Source organism: Pithys albifrons, chromosome 9 (assembly GCF_047495875.1).
Source record: "Pithys albifrons albifrons isolate INPA30051 chromosome 9, PitAlb_v1, whole genome shotgun sequence".
Taxonomy (NCBI): Eukaryota; Metazoa; Chordata; class Aves; order Passeriformes; family Thamnophilidae; genus Pithys; species Pithys albifrons.
The window spans coordinates 34,045,189-34,069,362 of NC_092466.1; the positions used below are offsets into that span (position 1 = coordinate 34,045,189).

At 51.8% G+C, this 24,174-nt stretch overlaps 2 protein-coding genes across 2 annotated transcripts in view; one reads left to right on the forward strand and one right to left on the reverse strand.

Moving 5' to 3' along the window:
* Positions 1–24,174, reverse strand: part of CDH23 (cadherin related 23) — a 208,272-nt gene that overhangs the window by 41,633 nt on the left and 142,465 nt on the right. The window contains exons 14-28 of the mRNA XM_071564094.1: positions 23,913–23,977; positions 23,066–23,303; positions 22,404–22,509; positions 21,888–22,015; positions 18,661–18,733; positions 18,294–18,410; positions 17,813–17,925; positions 15,591–15,698; positions 14,153–14,342; positions 13,321–13,466; positions 12,645–12,864; positions 11,562–11,714; positions 10,324–10,437; positions 9,097–9,245; positions 795–855 (exon numbers count right to left, since the gene is read on the reverse strand). Of these exons, the coding sequence (XP_071420195.1) occupies positions 795–855; positions 9,097–9,245; positions 10,324–10,437; positions 11,562–11,714; positions 12,645–12,864; positions 13,321–13,466; positions 14,153–14,342; positions 15,591–15,698; positions 17,813–17,925; positions 18,294–18,410; positions 18,661–18,733; positions 21,888–22,015; positions 22,404–22,509; positions 23,066–23,303; positions 23,913–23,977 (1,981 nt within the window). The remainder of the gene's footprint in view (positions 1–794; positions 856–9,096; positions 9,246–10,323; positions 10,438–11,561; positions 11,715–12,644; positions 12,865–13,320; positions 13,467–14,152; positions 14,343–15,590; positions 15,699–17,812; positions 17,926–18,293; positions 18,411–18,660; positions 18,734–21,887; positions 22,016–22,403; positions 22,510–23,065; positions 23,304–23,912; positions 23,978–24,174) is intronic.
* C9H10orf105 (chromosome 9 C10orf105 homolog) lies at positions 6,572–7,929 on the forward strand. Its single transcript, XM_071563906.1, has one exon. The coding sequence runs from the start codon at positions 6,579–6,581 to the stop codon at positions 6,987–6,989; it is 411 nt and encodes a 136-aa protein (XP_071420007.1). The 5' UTR covers positions 6,572–6,578; the 3' UTR covers positions 6,990–7,929.

Consider the following 24,174-nt stretch of genomic DNA (forward strand, 5'->3'; position numbering starts at 1 on the left):
CCAGAGGGCTGTTTTGGAGGAAGATTATTGAACACAACCCCAGTCCTGCCACCTCCTGTTGCATCAGGCTCAGCTACATCAGGGTTTGGCCCTGGGTCGAGCCAGGAGGACCTACAGAATCTCACCAAATTAGAGGAACATGGACCTGTTGGAGGGAGTCTAGAGGAGGCCATGAAGATGTTCTGAGGGCTGGAGTATCTTTGCTAAGGACATAGGCTGAGAGAGTTGGGGCTGTTCAGCCTGGAGAAAAGAAGGTCCCGGGGAAACCTTAGAGCCCCTTCCAGTGCCTAAAGGGGCTCCAGGAAAGCTGGAGAGGAACACTGGACAAGGGCCTGGGGGAGAGGACAAGAGGAAATGGCTTCCCACTGCCAGAGGGCAGGGTTAGATGGGATATTGCGAAGAAATTGTTCCCTGTGAGGGTGGGCAGCCCCTGGCACAGGGTGCCCAGAGAAGCTGTGGCTGCCCCATCCCTGGAAATGTCCAAGGCCAGAAAGGGCTTGGAGCAACCTGGGCTAGTGGAAGGTGTCCCTGCACATGGCAGGGGGCTGGAATGAGATCATCTCTAAGGTCCTTTCCAATACAAACCATTCCAGGATTCTAGGATTCTATCTATTATCCATTCACAACAAATCATCTACCAGCAATTAACTCTAATGATGAAATTTTCTTAGGGGTAGGAGAAATGGTTCTGTGGTCTGCATTGTGCAAAAGGATGGAGAGCACAACCTCCTGAGGTTGCATGTGCCAGAGCCTGGTAAAGGCCCCCTCATGCACAAAAGGGCACTTGGACTTACCCTTGACAATCCTGTACCACACTCTCCCGTTAATGCCTTCATCTGCATCTGTGGCTTTCACCTTCATGAGAAAAGAAAAGCAGCAAAGGTAAAGGGCAGAGAATTTCAGACTGACAAATACCCCCACCCTGCCTAAGCTGGACATTCTGCTTCTTCACATCAGCCAGGGAGCTGATCAACTGCAAAGCAAAGTAAGTTACCCTCTCCTCATCACTGGACAGCAGGAATAGTGGGCACGGGAGCCCCCAGCTGCCAGGTTTGCTGTTGGATGGATTGAGGTGGGACCTGAGCATGAGGACTGTGCCATGAAGCCCATGGGTCTGTGCACTGGTGGAGGTGCCTCCATGGAGCCTCCCCTGCACATCAGTGCTTGTCCCAGTGGTGATGCTGCTGAATAGAGACTTGCTGGGATGATCTGAGCTGGGCAGGAAGAGGTGCTCCCACCTCTGGTGGGCAGGCAGCCCACGGCATCCTGGTGAGTCACTCAAGCAGCAGCATATGCAAAAATTACTGAAAGAAACATGAATGTGACCAGCCCAGAGTGTGCTGGTGGTGTGGACACTGGGCTGAGACCTCATGAGCCCCCGAGCAGTGGTGGGAGCACCCCTGAACTGTGATGCGCTGCACAGTCCAAGCACGTACTGAATAAGCCATCCGTCCTGGGAAAGCCAAGGCACGGGTCCCCTCTGGTGTCACTGGACAAGATTGCAGTGCTTTCCCTAAAATCCCAGCCAGCAGCCAGCCCTGGCAGCTGGGAAGCGAGACCTAGTGGTGAACAGCAGGGCAGGGCTCCCAACCCAGCTGGCACTGAGCTGATGCATCTTCTCACTGCAAAACCAACTTCCCACAAAGCACCCAAAGCTCAACCACAGCATGGCCACTTGCAAGTCACCACAGTGAAGACACAGGGAAGGCCTCAGCCTTTATTCTCCTCCTGCTTCCCTCTCAGAAAGGCATCTTCTGCCACATCTTCTCCCTACAATATTACCCAGTGATTTCCTTTTCCCAGGCACGTGGGGGTTTGCACCTAGACTGGCGCTGGAAAGAAGAGGGGTGGCTGCAATGGATGCATATGCAGTGGGAACAGTGAGGGCTTTCACCTCCAGCCCCAGAACACTTGCAGGAGTTGAGATGCTCTTCTGAAATGTGATTTTGAGATGCTTTGAACTGTTTTTGCTCCCTTCCATTAAAACATCCTGTGTCAGTGGAAACCTTGGAAAACACTGACCTCTGCACTTGTAAACTGTCTGGATTTCTCATCCCTGTGCCACACATGCTGTTCTCCTCTGTCCCAGACCAGTTCATATCTTGCTTGTGGTTTATTTCACATTCCACTATGGACACAGGCACCTTCATTTCACAGTTCTCCCTCCCAGAGCAGCTCTTCCACCCTGAGGCTGTCTCTGGGCAGGAGCCTGGCTCCTTTCCCATGGGATGGACTGGCCCCACAGCAGCAGGCAAGCGATGCCCCGCCACACAGGCTGCTTTGGCATGGCACTGGCTCCCTCCTGGGAAATGCATCATGTAGCCAGAGGAGGAAAAGCAAAGTGATGGGAAGCAAAACTTCACCACTTTTTGTCATTCCCAGACCTGCTGTGCCCAGGAAAATTCGTTTCAGGACGAGCCAACTGTACCCTGCAATCTCCCCTTGAGCCATCCTCTTCCCAGCTCACCCCAAGCATTTGCTGCATAAAGCTCCAGCAGGTTAAGCACGTGAAATGGGCCAGCCCAGGTAGCTGGTTTTTATTAAAGCACCTCATGCTCCTGCCAGCCTGTAGCCTGGAAAAAGCTTGGTTTAACCCGCTGAGGTCCTAAAGGAGAGGTGGTACTTTGACAGACTGTCCTAAACTTGGGAAAACAATAGCCCTGGAGTGCAAGCAGTGGCAGAAAAGCTCTTTCTGCTGCAGGTGGAAGGCACCTAGTGCAGCTGAGCACCAGTGCCTCCAACCTGCTTTATCCCCCTGCTAGAGAGTGGGCTGCTGTCCTTTTCACAGCCCCCTTTCAAACACCTCCAGCTCCTGGAAAGGTGTCAGAAAAGAAGACGGGGAGTGGGGGAGGACAATAAAAGAGTGGTAAAAAAGCAGAGCTGTGAGGAAAAGGGGGAGCAAGCACGTTGAGGGCAGTCCACCACCCCCAGACTGTGCCATTTAGCCTTCCCACGGGACAAAGCCTGGGAAACACATCCAGGGGGGCTCGACCTCTCACTCCAGGGGGCCACAGCTACGAGGCACTGCGGCGCTGCCAGAGCCCGAGAAGGGGCTCAGGGCCCCTTGGCTTTGCACGCTCAGGCTGTTCCCCTCTTTCTCCCACCCTCCTAAAAGGGAGGAGGGGGCTGGCAGGCGGCAGAACGCGGTGGGAGAGGCGCAAGGCAGGCGTGCGGGAGGCAGAGCCCGGGCTCGGCCAGCTGGTGAGAGGTAGGGAGCCCAAACCCCCGCGGCAAACCCAGCGCCGGCCCTCGGGCTCACCCCGGGGGGTGAGAGACAGACCCCTGGCTGCAGAACTCCTACCCTCAGCCCTCCAGCCTTCTGGGGAAAAGGCTGCAAAAGAGGGGGAGATGAAAAGTTCGGGGTGGGCGTGAGGTCAGGCATCCCTTTTCCCTTCTCCCGTCGCGTTGCTTTGTCTGTCCTGGTGATGAGAAAGCAGGAAAGTCCTGTAGCTGCAGCTCTGCTGCTTAAGAGTGAGGGAGATGGGGAACAGCATCACTCACTTTCGGTCCCCCTGCTTTTGGTACCCACCCATCCGGGTTGGGAAGCTGGGTGTTTGGTACCCTCCAGCATCACCTCCTCCTCCATGCGTGTGGAAAGACTTAGTTCATTGGGAAAAGCTGGGGAGGTCCAGGAAAGCATTGCTAAGCAGGACAGGGAGAGGAATGAGAGCTGCTTTTCACTGGAGCTGTGTTAGAGGCAGTACTAGAAAACAGCCTTTTCTTTGCAGGCTGAGGAAAGTAAGGGAGAGCATATGGAAAAACACCTGCCAAACTAAGCAGCTGGGCCAGGCCAGGGAGCAGTGCCTGGTGCTGGGCAGAAAAACTCTCTCTGCTGCTCATGCATGAGAATAATTTCTTCTTCCTTTCCACCTTCCTCAGGGGCAGTTTACCTTTTGCAATTTCTCATTTTTCCCTCTGATCCTTGGCTGCCTTGTGCCCAGTGCTGGCTCCTGAGCACCCATGGGGGTGTGTCATGTTTGGAGCTGATCAGGCAGGGGGGGGATTTTCATAATGGGCAAACCTCTTAATAACCCACCAGGGTTAATAATATGGGGCTCGGGTGGGACAGTGATGCTGTGAAAGCCCAGACTTCATGAACCTGCAGCTCTGCCAGTTGATCTAGGCATGAGAGGCTGGATGGGAAGCAAGAGGAGAACAAGATGTGGCTGTAAAAGCCTGGGAAAACATCAGTGTGATCCCTCCTGATGGGTTTCTATGGAACACTGTCAAGTGAATTTAAAAGACAAACTCTGCAGCCAGGACCAAGGGAGTGAAAAACAGCCTGAAGGAATTGCCCACACCTCCCCATTGGCTCTTAAGGAACAATGTAAGGTCACCACGCTGAACACGTGCAGTCAGTAAATGCCAGCATTGAGGTAGCCGTGGAAACCTTGATTCAGGCTGCCTTTGGTGTGGGTTATGCTGCAGCCCTGCCTGCTGGTTTTCCATGGCCAGGCAGCAAAGACTAACAGCGTGTCCATGGAGGAGGGGGTCCTTGGGATGGCAGCTTTGCTCCCAAAGCTGAGGGGATGGGGCTAAGCCAGGCACGGAGGGGCTGCATAATAAAAAAATAAATTGGGGGTGAAGAGAAGGGAAAACATTACTTTGGAGGAGAAGAGAAAAGCACCAGTCTCTAGACTTGCTTGCATACACACAGAGATTCTGTCAGTGTTCTCAGATGCTGACTTGTTATGTTTGCAGTTTCCATTTTCCAAGCATAGACCTGGCTCTGGCCCATGGAAACATCTACATCTCCTCAGAGTCCCTGAGCTCTGGGGAGGCTGATACAGTCTTTGCCCTGAGGCTGCCAGCATCACAGCTGGCAATCCTCAAGCCTAGGTGATGCAAAATATTCCAGAAATAAAACACATTTCCCAAGCGCCTCAAACCCAGCACCCAACTCCAGTGGAAACCACTGATCTTGTTCTCTTATATCTGAGCTCACTGTCTGGAGCACAGATGCCACAGGAGTGATTGTGAGGCAGGAGCCTGGCAAACCAGAGCTGGGAGCTCACCTTTGTAGCTCAAGGGGTACACCTGGGGCATGGACAACCCGAGCCCAAGGCTTGCTGAACCCCTGAGTGCTCGGCTTTGCAGCTACCACAGTGTTTGCCGAAGGTTGTTTCCTTCTGCATAACTCGGGCGGTGAGTGATGCTCGTCTCTTCTGATGCAGCACCTCACTTTCCACTGGGCTTGTCTCCACCAGGGTGTCTCATAGTTTCCAATTAACAATTAAAGACACGTCACTGATGTCCTCTCTCCCCTTTTTGGATGTTTTACGGTGAATGTTTGGCTGCTGCCTACACACACACCTGTGTGACTTTGGGATGGTGGCTGCAAGAGCAGACCCAGAGACCCTGGTGGTTCCTGCAGCCCTGCCTTTCCTCTTCTAAGATCTTAATTTTAAATTGGCTCAATCCAAATACAAACTTGCCAGGAGACTGACCAACCACAGACCAGCCAAACAGCTTGATATCACTGTCCTACCTCCCACATGTCTGTAGGAAAGTATTAAACGTTTACCTCCAGCATATAGGCTGAAGCACCAGGGCCATGGCAGAGGTTTGGCATAGCAAGGTTTCCCCAGCCTTCATCTCTAGGCTGGGGGGGTGTCAGCCTCTGGCACAGCCTGTCTGGGGCTGGAGAGTGCATGGGAGCTAAAAAAGGGTGCAAACTGCTCTTGGGAGCATCTGATCCCACACGTAAAGGAGAGGACAGTCACCATCAGGTGTTGGCTAAGAGCTGTCACTGATGAGGCTTTGGGAAGCTGGTTTGCATCACCCTTTGCAGAACTGCCTGAGAAACCTGTGACATGTCTGAACCTGAAAGTAGGTCAGCAAAATGCCTGACACAAGGATTTTTGGCACGAGCAGGGTTAGGGTTTTACACTTCACCTCTGCAAAATAATCAATGCATTACCACAGCTTGATGGGAAATTACCAGGGCAGAGCCTCAACGAACTATCTGATTGCAAAAAACCCCAAATGTCAACCAAACCCACATTTCTGGGGAATAGAGAAGATCCAAACCCCAGCAGCTTGGGGGAAAGATTTTGAACCTGCATGTATGGATATTTATCTCTTCCAGAAAATCTTCATGCAATATGTTTGTGCTCCCTTAAAGGTGTCTTCACAAGGGCCCATGGTACCATGTGTACATAGCACTACCTGTGCTAGATTTCTTTGCCAGGTGGTTTTGCACTTCAGTTCAGGGAGGTTCTTTGCAGGTATAAATCCTACCTCTGTGTTTTGCTTTCTGGCAAAACAAATGGACACCTCCTATTCCCCCCTGTCACAGAAAACATGGTTGGGAGAATCTTGGACATCAAGGCATGACAAGAATCCATCAGTTTAATCAGAAGGTGGCTGCCTGTCCAGCTTCTAGGTGGTATGACCCTGAGATTAGCTCAGTTGGTTAGAGCATGGTGCTAATAACACCAAGGTTGTGGGTTTGATCCCTGTATAGGCCACTCACTGAATAGCTGGACTCAATAACCTTTGTGATTCCCTTCCAGCTCAGACATTCTGTGAAATCTCCCGTGTCACTTCTCTGTAGCCCCTTGTGCACTGCAGGGAAGATGAGCACAGAGAACTCTGGCAACAATCCCACTCCACCTTTCCTTGGGCTTCTGGTTTCAACCACTGAGCTGGTCCCATCCAGCACCCCATCCTCTGAGATGACAGACCCACTGCCTCTCATTATTGTACTTGTCTGCATCTTCCTCCTCCTGGCAACCCTCCTCATCTTTCTCACCCTCTGCAAGCCGGCGGCGCTGGACCAGTCCCTCTCTGGACCCCGGGAGTGGATGCCCCATCACCCAGTAGATGCCAGTGAGCCCCAATTGAGGCTCTGGAAACGTCTGGGCTCCCTGAGAGGCTCCATCAGCAGCTTCAGGAGGAGCCGGCCGGTGTTTCAGAGTCAGCTTGTGTGCCCCAGGAGTTCCCCTGCCAGACAGCACTGGGACATCATGGAGTCCACCAAAATGTGATCTTGCTCTGCTGTTCTTTCCCATGCTTTTGGTTCAGGCTCAGTTCCCTCCTCCTGCATCCCTTGGTATCCTGGGCATCCCCACAGAGTCTCTCTGAGCAACTCATTTCCAGGCAGTGGCTCTGTGAGGCAATATGAGATTTTGCAACCTCAGATTCCCAAATGCTTTCCAGGTTACTGCTTCCTGTCAGGAAAGGGGGAGGCATCCAAAGTACACCCACACACAGCTATCACTGGGCGGTCCCAAAAAATCCTGCTGCTTCTTTTCTTTTGGAAAACATTGTGCAAGTTGTGCTGCACCTGAACAAACAGCTGGAAGACAGCAGAGCAACCTGGCTGCCTACAGAGAGGCATCCTGGGGCAAACCTGCTCCACAATAAGCCAAGAACTCCCCACTGAGCTGTGCTCCTGAGCAGGTGGAGTGGGGCTTGTGCCCTCCACGTGCTGCCTGGTCCCTGCCCCTCCCCATGCAATGAGCCATGGATTGCTGTGGTTGATGCTTGGAAAGATGCATGGCACAGCTGTTTGGAACCTGCTTCCATAAATGAGTAGCAGGAGGAGATAAACACACCTGTAAATGCATTAAAAGGGCCTTTTGATGCTTGCAGCCATTGCTGGCTTGGAAAGGCAAAGCTGAGCTACTAATTTCTGCTGGGAAAGGGTACAACAGCCAGCAGGGCAGCTGATGTGCTTTAAAACAATCATCAGGACAAAGTGATTTAATTCTTCTCACACTACATTCGGTCACTGAGTTCACCCCTTTGGGTGAATTCTCTATGCCCATGGTGAGCACCAAACCCCATCTCTGTGTTTCACATGGTTTCTGACCCATCGTGGGGTGCAGCTCTGTGCCAGGACCTCACTGGGCTGCCTGGGACACTCCTGCTCTCTGTCTCTGGGCTGCCTGGCTTTGGGAGAAAGGGATGGGGAAACATTCAGAAACCGTCCTGTTGTCATAGGGATGTGGAGATGTATTCGAAGGGAGGGACCTTCTGTACAAATAGTTAATACTAAAGGTGTAAATTAAAATAAAGCCAAGTGACGACCCTTCTCTGTTTCCCTCTGATGTTGTTCTGCTGAAGCAAACTTTCCCCAAATACCTCCTCTCCTTTGCCACAGAATTCCAGGAGCATCCTCCTCTTTTGGGAAGCAGATTCTAAGAAAAAGCACTTCGATGCCAGTCAGACTCAAGTTTCCTCAATTCTTTCAATTTGCCAAACTGGCTCAGTTTCAGGAGTCCCAGGCAGGGCTTCTCTCTACCTGCAATCTCCATTCTGGAACTGCAGGCAGCTGCCTGACCTCCAAGACATCACCTACACCGTGTCATGGCACAACAGGTGATGAAGAGCCACTCTTGTTTGGGGACCAGCCACCCTAAGCACGACACATGGCTCCCAGCAAACCTTTGTTGCAACAGGCAAAAGGCTCCTTTCTTCCCTCCCAGTGACTCACCCTGCCTGCCGAAGCCAGGGACAAAGCTGCCCCTTTCCTTGTGCCTGGAGAGGTATTCAAGGCAAGAGAAGCCTTCCCAGGGCCCTCTGCAAAGAGCCTTTGGTGCCTGCTCCAGAAGAGCCCAGGGTTTGAAGGGATGCTGGAAGGCCTCAGAGGCAGGGTGAATGCCTGCATTCATTCGGTGCTCACTGAGCCATTCAGCCCTGCCACCGCTCCCTCAAAGACCAACGAAAATGAAAGCAAAGTCCAAATGCTTTTCTCCCTCCCGTTTTTATAACCCCTTTCTGAGCATCTCTTTGCAGCCGCTCTTCTCCCTCCCCCTTGTGATCTACTGCTTTGGGAGGAGGGGTGAAGCAGGGACGCAGCCAAAGTGGCCTCGCCAGCACAGGGCTTGGCTTTTCTCATCTCACACTCTGCAGAAATGGGGTCGATTTCTTAATTTTCCCTTGCTCTTTGCTGCCTTCTCCTCAGTACTCACAGCCTGGGTTAGCAGAGGAGTGCACAAGCAAGAACATGTCTCTCCCTGCCCCATGGGAGCAGACCACTGATGGAGAGAGAAAATACCTGCCCTGGGCTTCCTGCAGCTCACAGTCAGGGCACTGTTAGTGGGGGACCCCCTTCTCCCTCCCAAGGGTGCCAGTGGAAGAGCCACATGCCTGGATTATGCTGCTGGCAGCTGGGATGTCCTCAGGGACACTGACTTCATAGCTGCTCTGAAGGAAGATGGGCCGATTGTCATTGACATCCAGGACAGTCACGTACACGGTGGCAGTCCCGGTGCGCCGGTTCCCGGTGGGGCCGTTGTCTGTATGGAAGAGAAAGGCAAGGAGGGGAGGTTCAGTCACCTCCATCTCTAAACTAAAATCCTTCATCTCTTCTGCAGTTTCCAAATCCCACACTGAACCAAGGGTGTTTTTGCTTTTTTTTTTCCTTCCTATCCTGAAAGAAAAAGCCAAACCACCCTCAAACTCTGCCAAGGAGTCCTGCGAGGCTGGAAATGCAACTGGTTATTAGAGAGGATCTGGGATTCCATACACCAAGTGGTGTGTTCTGGAGGTGACTGCTGGAGACCAGGGATTTGGGAGATGAATACAGGTAGGAGTCTGATAAAGTTTTTTGAAGCCACAGCTCAGCTCACAGTTGAAGAACATTAGGATGGGTTGATGTTCCATAGACAAGGCCATGGCAGCACAGCTCTTGGATTTGCCAGGAAGGATGAGGCACTGGGAAGCATAGGTTGGGTTTAGTTTTCTCAGCATACCCTTTGGCATCTGGTCCTGTGTGCCCAGCTGGTGCAGCATCCCCGCTGCAGCCCCTGTGGCACCTGCAATGTTGTGCCCCCGATGTTGTACCCCCAAATGTGACCAGCCATTTATTTCTCTTTTCTAAAGGGGCATCCAAGTGGTCTGTAAACAGGTACATCATTATAAAGCTCTGGGGAGGACAGCCAAGCTGTGTTTGGCACACAGGCCCTCTGCACGTGCCAGGTGGCTCAGGGTTAATCAGCAGCCACAGAGCCAAGGGTTGGATTGGATTAGGGGAACAATGCTGTGGTGTTGCTGGCATTTTTGGGTGGAGGGATGCCCTGGACGGTACAGAGCCTCTCAGGAGTGGGGGGCCTTGCTTTCCTCAGGGGAAAGGGAAAGTCCTGGGGCTGGTCAAACCTGAGAGGTGAATATGCCATCTGAAAAAGTCATGGTGCAATCAGGACATATTAATTTATGTGGGTTGTGAAATGTTAACACCAAACACAGGCTATGGTTTATAAAGTGCCTTGGAGGTTGCTGCCTCTTTGACACATCTGCAAGGCAGCTCAACACATGCACAGCCACCCCATGGGGCTGTGTGGCAGTGTTCTCATGGGATCAGTGGGAAATTCTTACCAATGGCCTCCAGGATCAGTGTGTACGATGCCACAGACTCCCTGTCCAGACTCACGACTGTCCTGACCACCCCATCCCTGAAACCGACGCTGAATTTGCCATCCTGGTTCCCACCTGCAGCAAAGGACAAGGACCAAGAAATCACAGAATCATAGAATGGTGTAAGTAGGAACGGACCTTAAAGGTCACCTTATATCAACCCCCTGCCATGGACAGGGACCTCTTCCACTACTCCAAATTGCTCCATGTCCTGTCCAACCTGGCCTTGGACACTTCCAGGGATGTGGCATCTACAGCTTCCCTGGGCAGCGTGTTCCAGTGCCTGACTACTCTTACATTTTTTCTAGTATCTAATCTGAATCTTCCCTGGTGCAACTTGGATTCTGCAGCCTAGGCACAGGGTCAGCCCAGCTGTGTAAGAATGATCTTTTATCTTGTCCTAGGCAGAGCTGCTCTGCTGCAAAAGTGGGCAGAGCACCTTCCCTCTGCCTCATCAAACACTGTGCTGCCCTCACAGCACAGGAACAAATAGAAAGCTGTAGGAAAAGCTGAATCATATAAGAACCAGATCATTTCCTGAATGTTTTGGAAGCAAACTGGGGTAACTTTGCACGTGAACTGCGGTACCTGTGGGACGACACAGCCCATTTCACTTGTGGTGAGGCTGGAGGGGCTGTGACATGAAAGGCCAGGCTGCTGTTGTGGGAAAAATGACTCTCCGCTGACACTTCTGTTTATACCCTCTTCCTGAGGGCTCAATGCCACATGTGCAGTTTGCAAGTCAAAGCATGCCCAGGGGGTTCCCCAGCCTCCTGCTGCAGGTGTTGCAGCTGCGGGGTGAGCCTGGTGATTCCCAGGTGGCATCACTGCCCACCTGCCCCCTGCCCACCCAACCCCACCTGTGCACAGGGCTACAGGATGCCCCAAAATTCTATCTATGACTTCAAAGCATGAACCCAGATGAATGTCACCCCAGCCCTTCCTCCCCAGCCATGCCCTACTCATTCTCATGCCCTTCCTGGCTGCATCCCAGGGATGCTGTTGGGCAGTTGTTCCCCCCCAGGCAGGGCACAGTGGAGTGGTCAGCACGGCAGGGAGCCAAGCGGGGCTGTTCAGCAGAGGGCGATGCCGGACAAGGTTTGGAGGGCTGGGAAAGGCAGCACTGAAGTGCAGAACACCCTGGCCAAGGTCTGGGGCAGCCCTGCAGCCAAAGCTCCTGTTTCACATGGGGTTCATACCTGTGATGAAGTAGCTGAGCTCAGCATTCAGCCCGATGTCAGCATCCGTGCAGTTGAGTCGGACCACTTTGAAATCCCGGGCCACGTTCTCAGGCAGTGACACGTTGTAGATGGCTGGGAAGAAGGTGGGGTTCTCATCGTTCACATCCAGAACTAAAACAGAGAGCAGAATTGAGTGTCCCCCAGGACTGCCCCTCCTGCAGAGGCCAGGCTGATGTCTGTCAGGCTCCCAAAGCTCCTGCCTGCTGCTCTGAGCATCACAGGGAATGCTCTGCTTGACCTTCCCTGCCATTTGTGTGGTGGGGGTGCCTGCAGAGCAGCTGTAAGGACTGTCCACATGGCTGCAGGCTGTATTTAGTTGCCTCTGACACCTCCAAATCACCTTCCTCACAGCCAAAAAACCCTTACATCACTGCAACTCAATTTACTATTTGCACCAAACCCATTTCCATCTCCATTCAACAGGAAAGCTGGGGCTTAAATATAAGCTCAGTATTTCCTGGTGTACGACAGAGAGCTCTGGAGGTACGGGACCAGGAACTTCTTTTCCAAACTCAGGCCTGAGGATGATCCAGGGTCAGTTTATTTCCAGATGATGCTTATCCTCAGCCCCAGGCTCACATGAAGCCAGTAAATAGCAAGGCATTAAATTAAAGACAGGCCATGCAATAAGGGTCCAGCTCTGAACTGGGAGTGCGTGGGCTGTCCAGGCACGCAGCTGATGGGAATCACATGCTGAGGTAAAAGACAGACTGAAAGGAAAAGCAACACTGGGGATGGGGGAACAGAGAAAAACCAGTGGACAATTTGGGGGCCCTGCCAGAAACTCCGTGTTTTCCCCATCTCTGCTCTGTGCTGATGGCAGCCATGAAGCTGTGGGGACCTCAACATGATGGGCTGCCTTGCTCATGTCCTGCTGGACACAAACCAGACATGATCCTGATTTCAGATCATATATCCATCTGCTTCCTTAGTGTGTCTCCCATATAAACCGTATTTCCTCCAGTGAGGAGTCCTTGTCACCCAGAGACCAGAGAGGGGTTTGTGTCTGGGCATGGCTCAGAGGGGTCTTGGTGCCCCCACCTTTGACAGTCAGGGTGCTGGTGGAGCTCTTGGAGGGCACACCGGCATCGCTGGCCACCACCCGCAGGTAGTACTGGGCGATCTTCTCCCTGTCCAGCACGGTGGTGGAGGTGACAAGCCCGCTGGTGCTGTTGATGAGGAAATCCATGCGGGGCATCCCCACCTGCATGCGGAACGTGACCTGCCCGTTCGGACCCTCGTCCAGGTCGATGGCCACTACCTGGTGGGGAGAGCATGGGCGAGCCTGATCACCTCATGACAAGGAAAATCATGGTACAGAAACACTGAGTGATTCTTTGTCTCCAGGGATGCTGGGGGGAAATGTAAGGGGCCTCAGAGGGTCTGCCCTGCCAGGAGCAACCATATGGGGTGGGGATGTCACAACCCCTTCTGCAGCTGAACTGTTAGACAAGGGAAAGGGTGGAAAAAATGGAGAAGATGGAGAAGGTGGGAAGAGGCCTTGGAGAATCCCCCTTGCTAAGAGTGAACACATATGGTGAGATGCACAACCCCCCTGCATGCCCTCAGTTGCACTGCTAGAGGATGGAGATGAAGAAGGAGATGAAGAAGATTGAGAAGATGGAGAGTATGCACTGTTAGCCTGCTTTGCAGAAGCAATGGCAGAGACCAGCAGCAGCTCCCAGTGTGGGACACGGCAGCAGTGAGACACACTCACCTGGAAAACAGAGGTGCCAGCAGAAAGGCCCTCGGCAATCTCAGCAGTAAAGGGAAGGTTTTGGAAAGTGGGGTCATTGTCGTTCAAGTCCAGCAAGTTGACAAAAACTGTGGCACTGCTGGTGGCTCTCAGGGGTGGCCTCCCACCTGTGGAGGACAGGAATGGGGGCTCAAAGTTAATACTCGAGCTGTTTCCACTCTTTCCCCCTAAAAAGGAGCCCTCAGTCCCTCTTGCAGACAGTAATGCAGGATGGGGTGATGTCCCTGATTTGTCATGGATGATTTGTCATGAATGGACCCTTAGATGGAATCCGAGAATGGTTTGGATTGGAGGAGATCTGAAAAACAATCTAGTTCCAATCCCCTGCCTTGGGCAGGGACATCTTCTGTCAGACCAGGCTGCTCAGAGCTCTGTCTGATTTGGCCTTGAACACTTCCAGGGATGTGGCAGCAATAGCTTCTCCTGGCAACCTGTTCCACCATCCTCAGAGTAAAAAATTTCCTCCTAAATCCTAATCTAAATCTCTCCTCTTCTAGTTTAAAACCATTACCCTTTCTTTTATCACTCTCTGAAAATAGAAAATTGTCTTCATATCTCTATCATTTTTCCTACAAAAAAGGTTTTCCTAATGTACTATTTCCAGAGAAAAACACACCAGCAATTTTTTCCTCCACTTGCTCAGTTGACTTTCTGGGATGCTGCTGGAGCCAGGCTGAGGGGAGAGAGAGTTCCTGCCTTCCAGACTCAAAGGTTCAACTCAACACGTGAAAACAGGTCCATGAGGGAGAATGGAGGGTGAGGAGGGATCACTGTGGATGGAATTGGGGCTTACAGTCGGTGACGGACACCACGATCCTGCGCATCAGTTGGGCCTCCTGGGCATTGGGATTCTCCCGGTCCAGGAGCACACCAGTGGTGCGGATCTTGCCCGTGGTGCTGTTGAGGCTGTAGAACTTGTTGGGAGGTCGGATGCTGTACACCACTGTGCCATTCTCCCCCAGGTCCGGGTCCACAGCCACCACCTGCCGTGGAGAAACAGCAAATAATTAAAGCAGAGCGGTGGCAATTAACTCGCACGTCGATCTGCCAGTGCCTGATAACAAGGCTGAGCTCACATAAGAGGCTTCCCTGCACCAGCACCAGCAAAATATTTCCCTTCCTCCATCCAGCTCTATATTTCCATGGTATTTGCAGTGATTTTACACCCTTGGGACCTGTACCATGGTGTTAAATCTTCCCCAAACTGGCCTGCAAACCCAGGAGGTAATGGCATGGCAAGAGAGACACGAGCACACAGCAATCAACCTGGCTTTCCTCCTTTTAAATAAAACCAGCTAAAACACATGGACCTTTCAGAAAAACAAAATAAATGGGACAAAGACGCACTCTGAGGAACTTGTGCTGCCACATCCAGAATGCTGGAAATAATTCCTTGGAGAAGTTCTCCTCCACGCCAGATATTTTGTGCTTTATTGCTCTCCCTGTGACATTTTTAATTACAGGGGACATTTACATTAAAAAAACCCCAATTTCATTGCACTCATAACTTCCCCAGCTCCTGCTGCTTGTCCCGCAGCTGAATTTACATCAGATCAGTGACAAAATAATTATTTTCCCAGCAACTAATTGGGATGTCAAAGGCAAGATGACTTCAAGCTGGTGCCAAGCAGCAGGGCTGGTGGTGCATGGAGGAGAAAAAACCATTGTGCTCTGGCTCACACAGACCTCTTCCCCTCAAAAAACCCTCCTTTTTTTTTGCAGCCTTCCTTCTTATATGATTTTGTGGATTCTCTTCACTTTTCCCTCATTTATTTTCCGTTCTGTTCCCATCATTTTTTTTTTGGTGTGATGGAGTAGAAGCCTCGCCCTCGCCTTCTCTTTTATTTCACCAGAGGGACTTGAAAGGCTGTAAATCAAAGTCTTTCAGAGAGGTCCTTGAAGGAGGTCGCAGGCGAGGCTAAGAAAAGAAGAGTTTGGCCAAAATCCACACAATTTGGAGAGGAAAAATAATATCCCAGCAAGGAGAAGAAACACAGGGGATGGGCAGTAGGTAGCAGGCTCAGGAGTAATATTTTAAATGGAATTCTGCAAGATGGTGCTGAACTGGAGGTGCCACAGGTTTGGAGGTGACACCAGTCAGGAGGTGCCACAGGTTTGGAGGTGACACCACTCAGGAGGTGCCACAGGTTCGGAGGTGACTCCCTGCTCCAGCCAGGCTGGTAACAACCTCACCAGGCTTTAGTACTACCACCACCTTTCCTCACACGTACCGTGGTGACATCTGAGTTGGGGGGGGTCATTTCCACCAGGTTAATGAAGTATGGCTCATCCTTCCAGGTGGGATAGTTGTCATTGATGTCCAGCAGTGTGATGTTCACCTGCAAGAGAGCAAGGAGGCAATGCTGTATCAGGAGATACAGCTTTCCTGGGGTGGCATGGCATGTCCCCTGGATGTACCCAACATGTGTTTCAGGCATTGGAACAGGCTGCCCAGGACAGTCGTGGGGATTTTCAGCCCAGGGGGGGATTTAAAAGATGTGTAGATGTGGCACTTGGGGACATGGGTTAGTGAGGAGTTTGGCCATGCTGGGAGAATGGCTGGGCTTGATCATCCTAGAGGTCTTTTCCAACCTAAATACTTCTGTGGTTCTGTGATTCCATGTTCACCCTCTGGAGGGAAAACTTGCAGAAAATCCACATCCTGCATCTTCACAGCCAAGGCTCCTTGGCATACCCGAGCTGGGTTTGGCTCACGTGTGTTTGTTAAAACCAACTGCAGGGCACAAAGTGTGTTTTCAAACAGCTACTTCACTGGGAGGCGGATGCAAATCAGTGGGGGAGAGGATGCAGTGGGAATGGGGCAGGAAAGGAAGGAAAAAACTGAGTCACTGGTAAAAATCAAGAAAAAAAAGTGAATTAGAAATCAGGAGAAGGCACAGAAACAGGGGGTGGGAGGTGTGAAGACAAGAGAGCACAGGCGAGGATGGTGCCCTGAAGTGTTACCTATCCTCATTTTCAGCTCAAGAAATGGCATCTAAGTGACAGTAGTGAGCCTGTGGGATGCATCCTGCTGCCTGGGAGTCTCTCACCTCCTCGGATCACTCATTTCAACCCAGTCTGTGAGGCTATAAAGGTGTCTGAGGGAAGAGCGGCAGCTCAAGAAGAGTGGGGCAGAGGGGACCCCTAAGCAGAGGGAGTTTCAGTGGAGCTTCTCCTGGGATCTTGTCTGCTCCCCGTGTCCTGCTGTCACTCCAGGATGAGCTGCTGGTGCCACCCCGTGGTAGGAGAGGTGAGTCTGGACACCACAATCTCCAGGGACAAGCCAAGACACCACAGTGGTCCCTGGGGAAGACTACTCCGAGCACCCCTGGCACTTGTTCATCATACAGGGACCTTGATAAGGACCCTTAATGCTGATCAAAAATGATTCTTTTGAGCTCCAGGTGTATATCCCTGCTAATAGTAGCAGACAAACTTACTCAGTCACCCTCATCTCACCAAGTTTTAATATTCTTTAACTTTTTAGGAATCAGGAGGTATTTCTTTTCCCGTTGTTTTGCCTTTCAACAAAGCTATTTAGGAGAACATAATCTCATCCAGAGCCCCAGAGGGGAACTCAGCATTCCATAGGCCATGCTGCTGCCTGACCAGGGCTATCACACATCTCTGGGAGGCTCCATAGGGAGCTTCCAGTTTACTACCACAGACTTTCTGACGGCCCTCAGCAGGAGTGACAACTATTTTAGGGATATTCCTCAGCACAAACACAGATATTTCTGAGTTGCCATGCACTGCATGGGAAATCTCTCCTGCGACCCAACTGAGCATCCCAGGAGCAAGAGCACCCCGATGGTATGAAATGTCCAAAGAAATGTGGTGCCAGTGAGAGACAGAATCATTAAGGTTGGAAAAGACCTTCAAGATCATCAAGTCCAACTGAAATGGAACTTTGGCTTTGACTTCCTGGTGTTTCCAAAGAGTTTTACAAACACTTTGCCAGCAGTGGGGCTCCCTGATGCCTGTGAAGGGCACAGAAAAGCAGGAGGCTTGAACCTGCAGCTCCACCAGGACCTTTTGAGAAGCCCAGGCATTCCAGGCTGGCTGTAAACCCTTGACCTAGGCAGCATGTGAATAGACTGCTATTCCTATCACCAGGAATAACTAAGTGTGCCTACAGGATCTGCAACTAAGCCTCTTCTCAAAAGGCACAAACAAAGGGAGCTGTGCTGCAAGGGAAATAGGTACCCATTACCATCTCCACATGGAGAGCTGGATATATAAAGCCCTGGAAGGTCAGGTGACTCCAGTGTGGTTTTCCAGGAAAGTGAGCTAATCTCAAGGTTTACACAGCCTGGACAGCTACTCTGTGAGCAGCTGTGGGGTCTTTACCAACTTACACAGCTAAAATGAAACACCACAGTCTTTCCCAGTCCCAGCCCCAGGTGGGCACCAGTGGCTCGAGGAGATGGGAATCACCTCCTTCCACACTCACCATAGCAATGCCTGTCTTCTGATGGTGGCCCACGCCTCCATCCACTGCCCGGACAATGAGGATGTACTCAGATTTGGCCTCCCGGTCCAGCAAAGATGTTGTTGTGATTTCTCCTGCAGCCACAGGAGATGACAGGGATAAAAAAAAACAACATTCAAAACCAGGGACAGGGTACTCTACAAATGGGCCTTTTCTTCTGATTCAAATAGATGCACCCTGGCAGCTCCTTAGCTAACAGAAACCTTCACAGCTGAACCTTTCCTTAGGTGTCACTCCCACCAGGGGCTGAGTTTCCATGGGCGCCTCTGCTGAAGCTCTCATGGTGACTGAGCAATTGGTGGTGTCTGCAATCTGGTGAATCCCTTAAATTGTGAGTCTCCTAAGCAGGATGATTGGAGGAGAGGAGGGAAGGGTGAGGGAAGGAGTGAGGCTGAAAGAGGAAACTGAAAGGACAAAGAGGAAAGCACATCCAGGGTCTTACCTGAGCGAGCATTGATCCGAAAATGCGAGGAGCCTTCCAGGGAGTAGATGATCGACTCCTGTCCATATTCCCTAGACCGGTCCATGTCTGTGGCGTTGAGAAACAGCACTGTGGCTCCTTGGGAGAGGTAAAAACGCGGGCTGGGATGGGTCAGAGCTGCCCTGATCCCCCACACTGATCCTGCAGGTCACCCAGGCAAGGGGTCCCTTCTCCTGCATGCACTGTGGGGCCAAACCCCCCCAGCTATGAAACTTTACCAGGTCTCTGGCTTTGCCCCACCAAAAAGGCAACACCCACCCTGTTCTGACTGTAAGACACCCAGTGGCCTTCTGTGAGCCTGGAGAAGGAGCAGGGCGTTGCCCCATACCTGCCATGATGTCCTCCATAATGGTTATCACGTAGGAGGGCTTGCTGAATGTGGGGGGGTTGTCGTTTTCATCCTGAAGCAAAGAGAAGGTCGAGAGGCTGGTTGGGAAAAAGGCAAAATGGTCAAGAGCTGCAAAAATTTGGTACAGGGATGCTCCTGGCCAACTACACCTCAAGGTGTGACCAGCTCACAGTGCCAGCGTGGGGAAGGTGCCTTGGGGGTGAAGCACTGGGGGTCTGAGCACCTGGTTTCACGCTGGAGGCAGCTGAGGTTGAGATAAGATGATTGTCAGTGACTTTGCTGAGCCCTACAGTGTGGATGACACCAACTGCCTCATCACCCAGCACCATGGGCACAGCGCTGAGGAACCACTGCCACTGGCAGATGGCATTCTTCAAGCTGCTCCTGTCTCCACCACAACTCCTGGGAAGCCTCAGGCATCACATGAAGCACAGCAAAATTGTTCACAGACCCACTCCTCACTCTTAGAGCAGCATGTGGCTGACATGAGGCAAACTGGTCTGACCAGGTGAGCTGGTGAGCTTTGGCTGCCTGTCTTTCAGAGGAGGAATGCTGTTGGTGTTTGCAGAGAGGGCAGCCACAGCATGTTTTGGGGGAAGCTGGTTTGCACACCAGCTCCCTGCAGGTCTGTCTCTGCCAGTGACTACTGCCATCCTGGAGAGATCAGGCAGGAGCAACTGCTTGAAACAGCTCTCAAAACAGATTTTGTACTGGTTTAAAGCTCCCCCCAGGGAGCCTTAAATGCTGTTTAAACATTGTTAAGAATCTGTCTTAAATGACCCAAACCCAACTGCCCATGGAGGGAAGGACAGAGCTGCCAGGACATTAAAACACCGTTATGGACCTTGCCATTTCCCTGGGGCTGCTCTGGACATGTTTTCTACCTGGAGACCACTGATGGACCTGCAGGTCCAGCTGCCACTGAACTTGATATTTCAAACAATTTCGCATGCCAACGATGCCCATCGTCCTGCAATTAAATTGCCATCCCCTGCTTTCATTGCTGGAGGCAGGTGGTCTTTAATCAGCCATTGCGTCACTCAGCCTTCACACGCCTCCTCTGAGGGCAATGAGGGAATTGTCAGCTGCCTGGGTACTGTCCTCACCATCCCTCCTCCTCCTCCTTGTAGAGATGGGTGGGGGGCATCGAGGGCAAACCCAGGACATCTGGGCAGGTTAAAGGCAAAGAAAATGAGAAGCTGAGCCACATGCCACTTGCAGCTGGACCTCGCTGAGCTCTGCTGTGGTTCAGGCTGAGTGGACACAGGCCAGAGCAGATGCTGTGTCATGTCATTAATGTTCCTGAGATCATCAGGCCATGCTCAGCAATGCCATGGCCCAGCAAGTCTTCTCCTGAGGAGGCAGGGGCTGCTTTTGGCTGGCTCTCCATCTGGACAGAGCTGGTGTGCACCTGCCTTCTAGTTGAGGAGGACATTTCCCACTTCAGAAATAAGAACGCCAAAGCTCCCCACAGGCAATGCCAAGTGATGCCAAACAGAATCCAGCACTCTACCACTCCCACAGATGAGGTTATGCACCTAACCAGCTAAAAACAGCTTCCTATGTTCTCCTGACCCTCAACCTTCCTCCCTACACCCTCACTCTCAGACAGCCACCATATCATAAAATCACAGAATGGATTAGGTCAGAAGGGACCTTGAACATCATCTCTTTTTAAACCCCTGCCACGGGCAGGAACACCTTCCACTAGCCCAGGTTGCTCCAAGCCCCAACCAACCTGGCCTTGGACATTTCTAGGAATGGGGCAGCCACAGCTATTCTGGGCAAACAGTCCCAGGACCTCACCACCCTTAGAGGGAACAATTTCTTCCTAACATCTGATCTAAATCCCCCCTCTCTTCCACTCTGAAGCTGATCCCCATTGTCCTATCACCCCATGCCATCTCCAAGGATGCTGAGAATTGTGGATGCTCACACTAAGCACACAACCCCTTTCCTCCAGACGCAGGCAGGCTGTAAGTCACCGGCTCATCGCTCAGTGGCAGGGAGTGAGGCAGAACCTTATTAGCAGTGATATTTCCCGGGATCCTGGCGCGGCGCGCACTATTAGTTCTGACTCGGCGACTCCCTCTACAAAAGCGTATTGTCCCCTAATGGGAAATCTACAAGGCGAGTTTGACTTCTTTATTAAAAACCAACAACCAAAGGATGGAAAAAAATTACCTCCCTCCACACTCGCTCTCGCTCTGCCTTTTCACGGCTCTTGTTCCTCAAGTGCCATCACAAAATGCTTCCCCCTCATTTTATTCCTATTTTTTGGCTTTTTCTTTTCCTTTTCCAGTTGAGAGAAATTCCCTCTGGTTGAGAGTGGGAAAAGTGGCAGCTATTTAAACTCCACCAGCATACAGACCCAACCTGGGGAGATGACCCACTGAAGTGTGGTCTTTAAAAAAGGTGTTTATGCTGCCTAAAGCACAGTGTGGGAAGGATGTATTTAACCAGCACTAACCACCCCTAGCACTGCCTTCTGCCCTCTCTCTCAAGAACAGTGAGGGAGCTGGAGGAGAGATATACTCATGGGATTTCACTCCCATCCTACAGCATTGTGAGCTCTATCTCCTTCACCTTTCCAGACTGACGCTGCCACCAGCCCAGCATAGATCCCATCACTGTGAGACTGACAGGTTATCAGCCAAACTGTCTCCATCACTGATACCTCCCTCAACACATCCTCAAACCACAACCTGCCTCAAAGTGACACTCCAATCTAATCTTCCTGAGGAACGCTGTGATGCTTTGCCTCTCCCAGCAGCAACCCCTCCTCCAGAGCCTCCACTCTGTTCATGACTCTGCTTCTCACCCTGTGTCTAGCTGTGGCTCCCACCATGTTAATTCCTGTGGTTTCCCAGTGCATCATGCACAGCTGAGGAAAGGGAGGAGGTGCATGGGATCAGGACAGCCCATCTGCACTTGTTCAGGGTGACATCCCTCAGAGACACTCTTAGTCACCCTTTGTCACTCAGACCTTCCCAGATGTCAGGCACATCAATTCTTTAACTGATACACGTGACACATATGCATATGAGATATATATGACATATATGAGACATATGTCACCACAATCCACACATACAGATCCACGGGGTGGGATAGTCTCGTTGGCATTGGGTTATTGATGAATTGCTAGCATTGCTATGGAGCAATTGCAGGGAAACCACGAGAGTAAAGTCGGGCGCTCTACTTACAAACACCTCGATGGTGACAGGGACAGTGCTGTTGAGTGGTGGTTGTCCAGCATCCATGGCCATCACAGTGAGGTAGATGACCCCATTAGCCACCTTCTCATAGTCAAGGGGGTGGTTCACACTGATCACTGGAAGGATGCAAAATGGGATGCTCAGGAGGGTGTTCATGCACTGAGCAGGACGGCAGGGGTGCTCAGGGTAGGTGGCCCATCCACATTCCCTCCCCAGGGCCTACAGTGGCTATTTGAGGGAGCAATGCCCCAAAATCACAAGCACTGGACATCACTGAGCTCCTGTCTCTGGCATGACCCAGAGTGAGCTGTGCAGCCATGGAAATGCAGTGGCTTGGTTCAAGTCCTGCTCCAAAGGTCTGCACTGCAGGTGAGGTCAAGACAAGCAGAGGAGTTGCTGGAGCAATTTCCTAAAGGCTGTTGACATGACAGCTTGTAGGGCTGTGAGTGCAGTCTGAGGTGCTGCTGCTCATCAGTGGCACTGGGGTGCTGGACCAGCACTTACCTCCGTACCCTTCAGACACAGTGATGTCAAAGTAGTCGCGGAAAGCAGATGCCTGCACGATGCTGTACGTGATCTGGTTGTTGGGAGGGGAGTCCTCATCGGATGCCTGGGGAGTGGAGGGAGAACATGAGAACGGGAGTTGTGCCAGGGACATGTGACAGGAGAGAGCCCAGGGGATGGGAGGTGAAGGCTGGGCCCAAGGAGAGTGGAAAAGCAATGAAGAAACATGTGCTCATCAGGGGCCTTGAGGGGGCCTGTAAACCAGCCTCCTCTCTCCTGCTTCTCTCATCCCAGAAAGAAACCAGTTGTTGACACCTGTTTTGGAAAATGTTTCTTAAACCTATCAAAGGCACTGATAATTTTAAATTGACAGATGGATGTTTAGATTGGGTATTAGGAAGAAATTCTTCCCTGTGAGGGTAGTGGGGCCCTGGCACAGGTTGCCCAGAGGAGCTGCGGCTGCTCCATTCCTGGAAGTGTTCAAGGCCAGGTTGGCTGGGGCTTGGAGCAAGCTGGGCTGGTGGAAGGTGTCCCTGCCCATGGCAGGGGTTGGAATGAGATGAGCTTTAAGACCCCTTCCAACCCAAACCATCCTATGATTCTGACCCACTCCTGTCTCCCCAATGTGCATTCCAAGCAGAGGAACCACTTCAGGCCCTCACCCGGAGCCGGACCACCTGCGTGACGGAGGGCTCATTCTCCCGCAGGGCCCCCAGGTATGCCTCTTTCTGGAAGGTGGGGACATTGTCATTAACATCGAGGACATTGATCCTGACGCGCCCTGTTGTCTCCTCCCCGCCACCATCCCGGGCGATGACAGTCAGGGTGTAGCGCTGCGTGGTCTCAAAGTCCAGCCGAGCCGTCAGGACAATTACACCCGTGTCCTTGTCCAGGGAGAAACTGAGGGGAGAGGAAAGGAAGGGGAAAAAGCCCTGCTGATCACACATTGGAGATGGGGAGGTGGGGTGGCAGCAGCCTGACACCTTGTGTGGCAGTAGGTGAAGTTCCTGACTTTCTTCTAAGCGATATTATGTCCCAGGGCATCTTCAAGAGCTCAGGGCAGCTGGTGGGGGAGAAACACTCACTGCTGCTCTATAGGCAAAGAAAAGGGGGGCAGACGCCCCAATACCCTTTCTGCTGGGCAGCTGTTATGGGTTTGACTCTGTACTAAGCAGTTGGCATTTTGCCAGCTCAACCCAAGATAGCAGCCCACATGCCTCCCTCAACTGCCCACCTCGAGTGGGGCACAAGTGATGCTCCACAGCCAGCAACTCACTGCAAAGGTATTTATTGGTGCCTGTAGGTCCCCATTTAGCAAAGCAATTAAATATATAGAGCATGAGGCATGTGCTGAAGTTAACTCACCCTACTTGGAGACAGTATAGAGAGGATTTCATAGGGCATCTCACAGGTAGGACATAATCAAGGCCCTTAACTGCCCTGTAACTCCCAAGTGAGGTTAGAAGAGGATTTTGGAGGAGCAAAGTCCTGACAGTCAGTCCTACTTACCGGTCAGGATCATCGCTGAAAAAATAACTGACTTTCCCATATGTGCCCACATCATTGTCAGTTGCCTGGAAAAGATAAAAGTTAATTAATAAATGGAGGTATTCATGGAAATGTTGTGTTACACATACCAGTGCAGACCTTGTGTTCTGCCATTTATCCCCCAAAAGCTGCAGGGCTGGAGCTGTTTGTGCTTCCCTGCCTTATCCTGCTCATCTCTGACTCCCAGCCTGCTCTAGCTAACAGCCTTCCATCCACACCTCTC

Excerpts from the sequence above, each read along its gene's own strand:
- C9H10orf105 (XM_071563906.1), top strand. The coding sequence starts at position 6,579 with ATGAGCACAGAGAACTCTGGCAACAATCCCACTCCACCTTTCCTTGGG.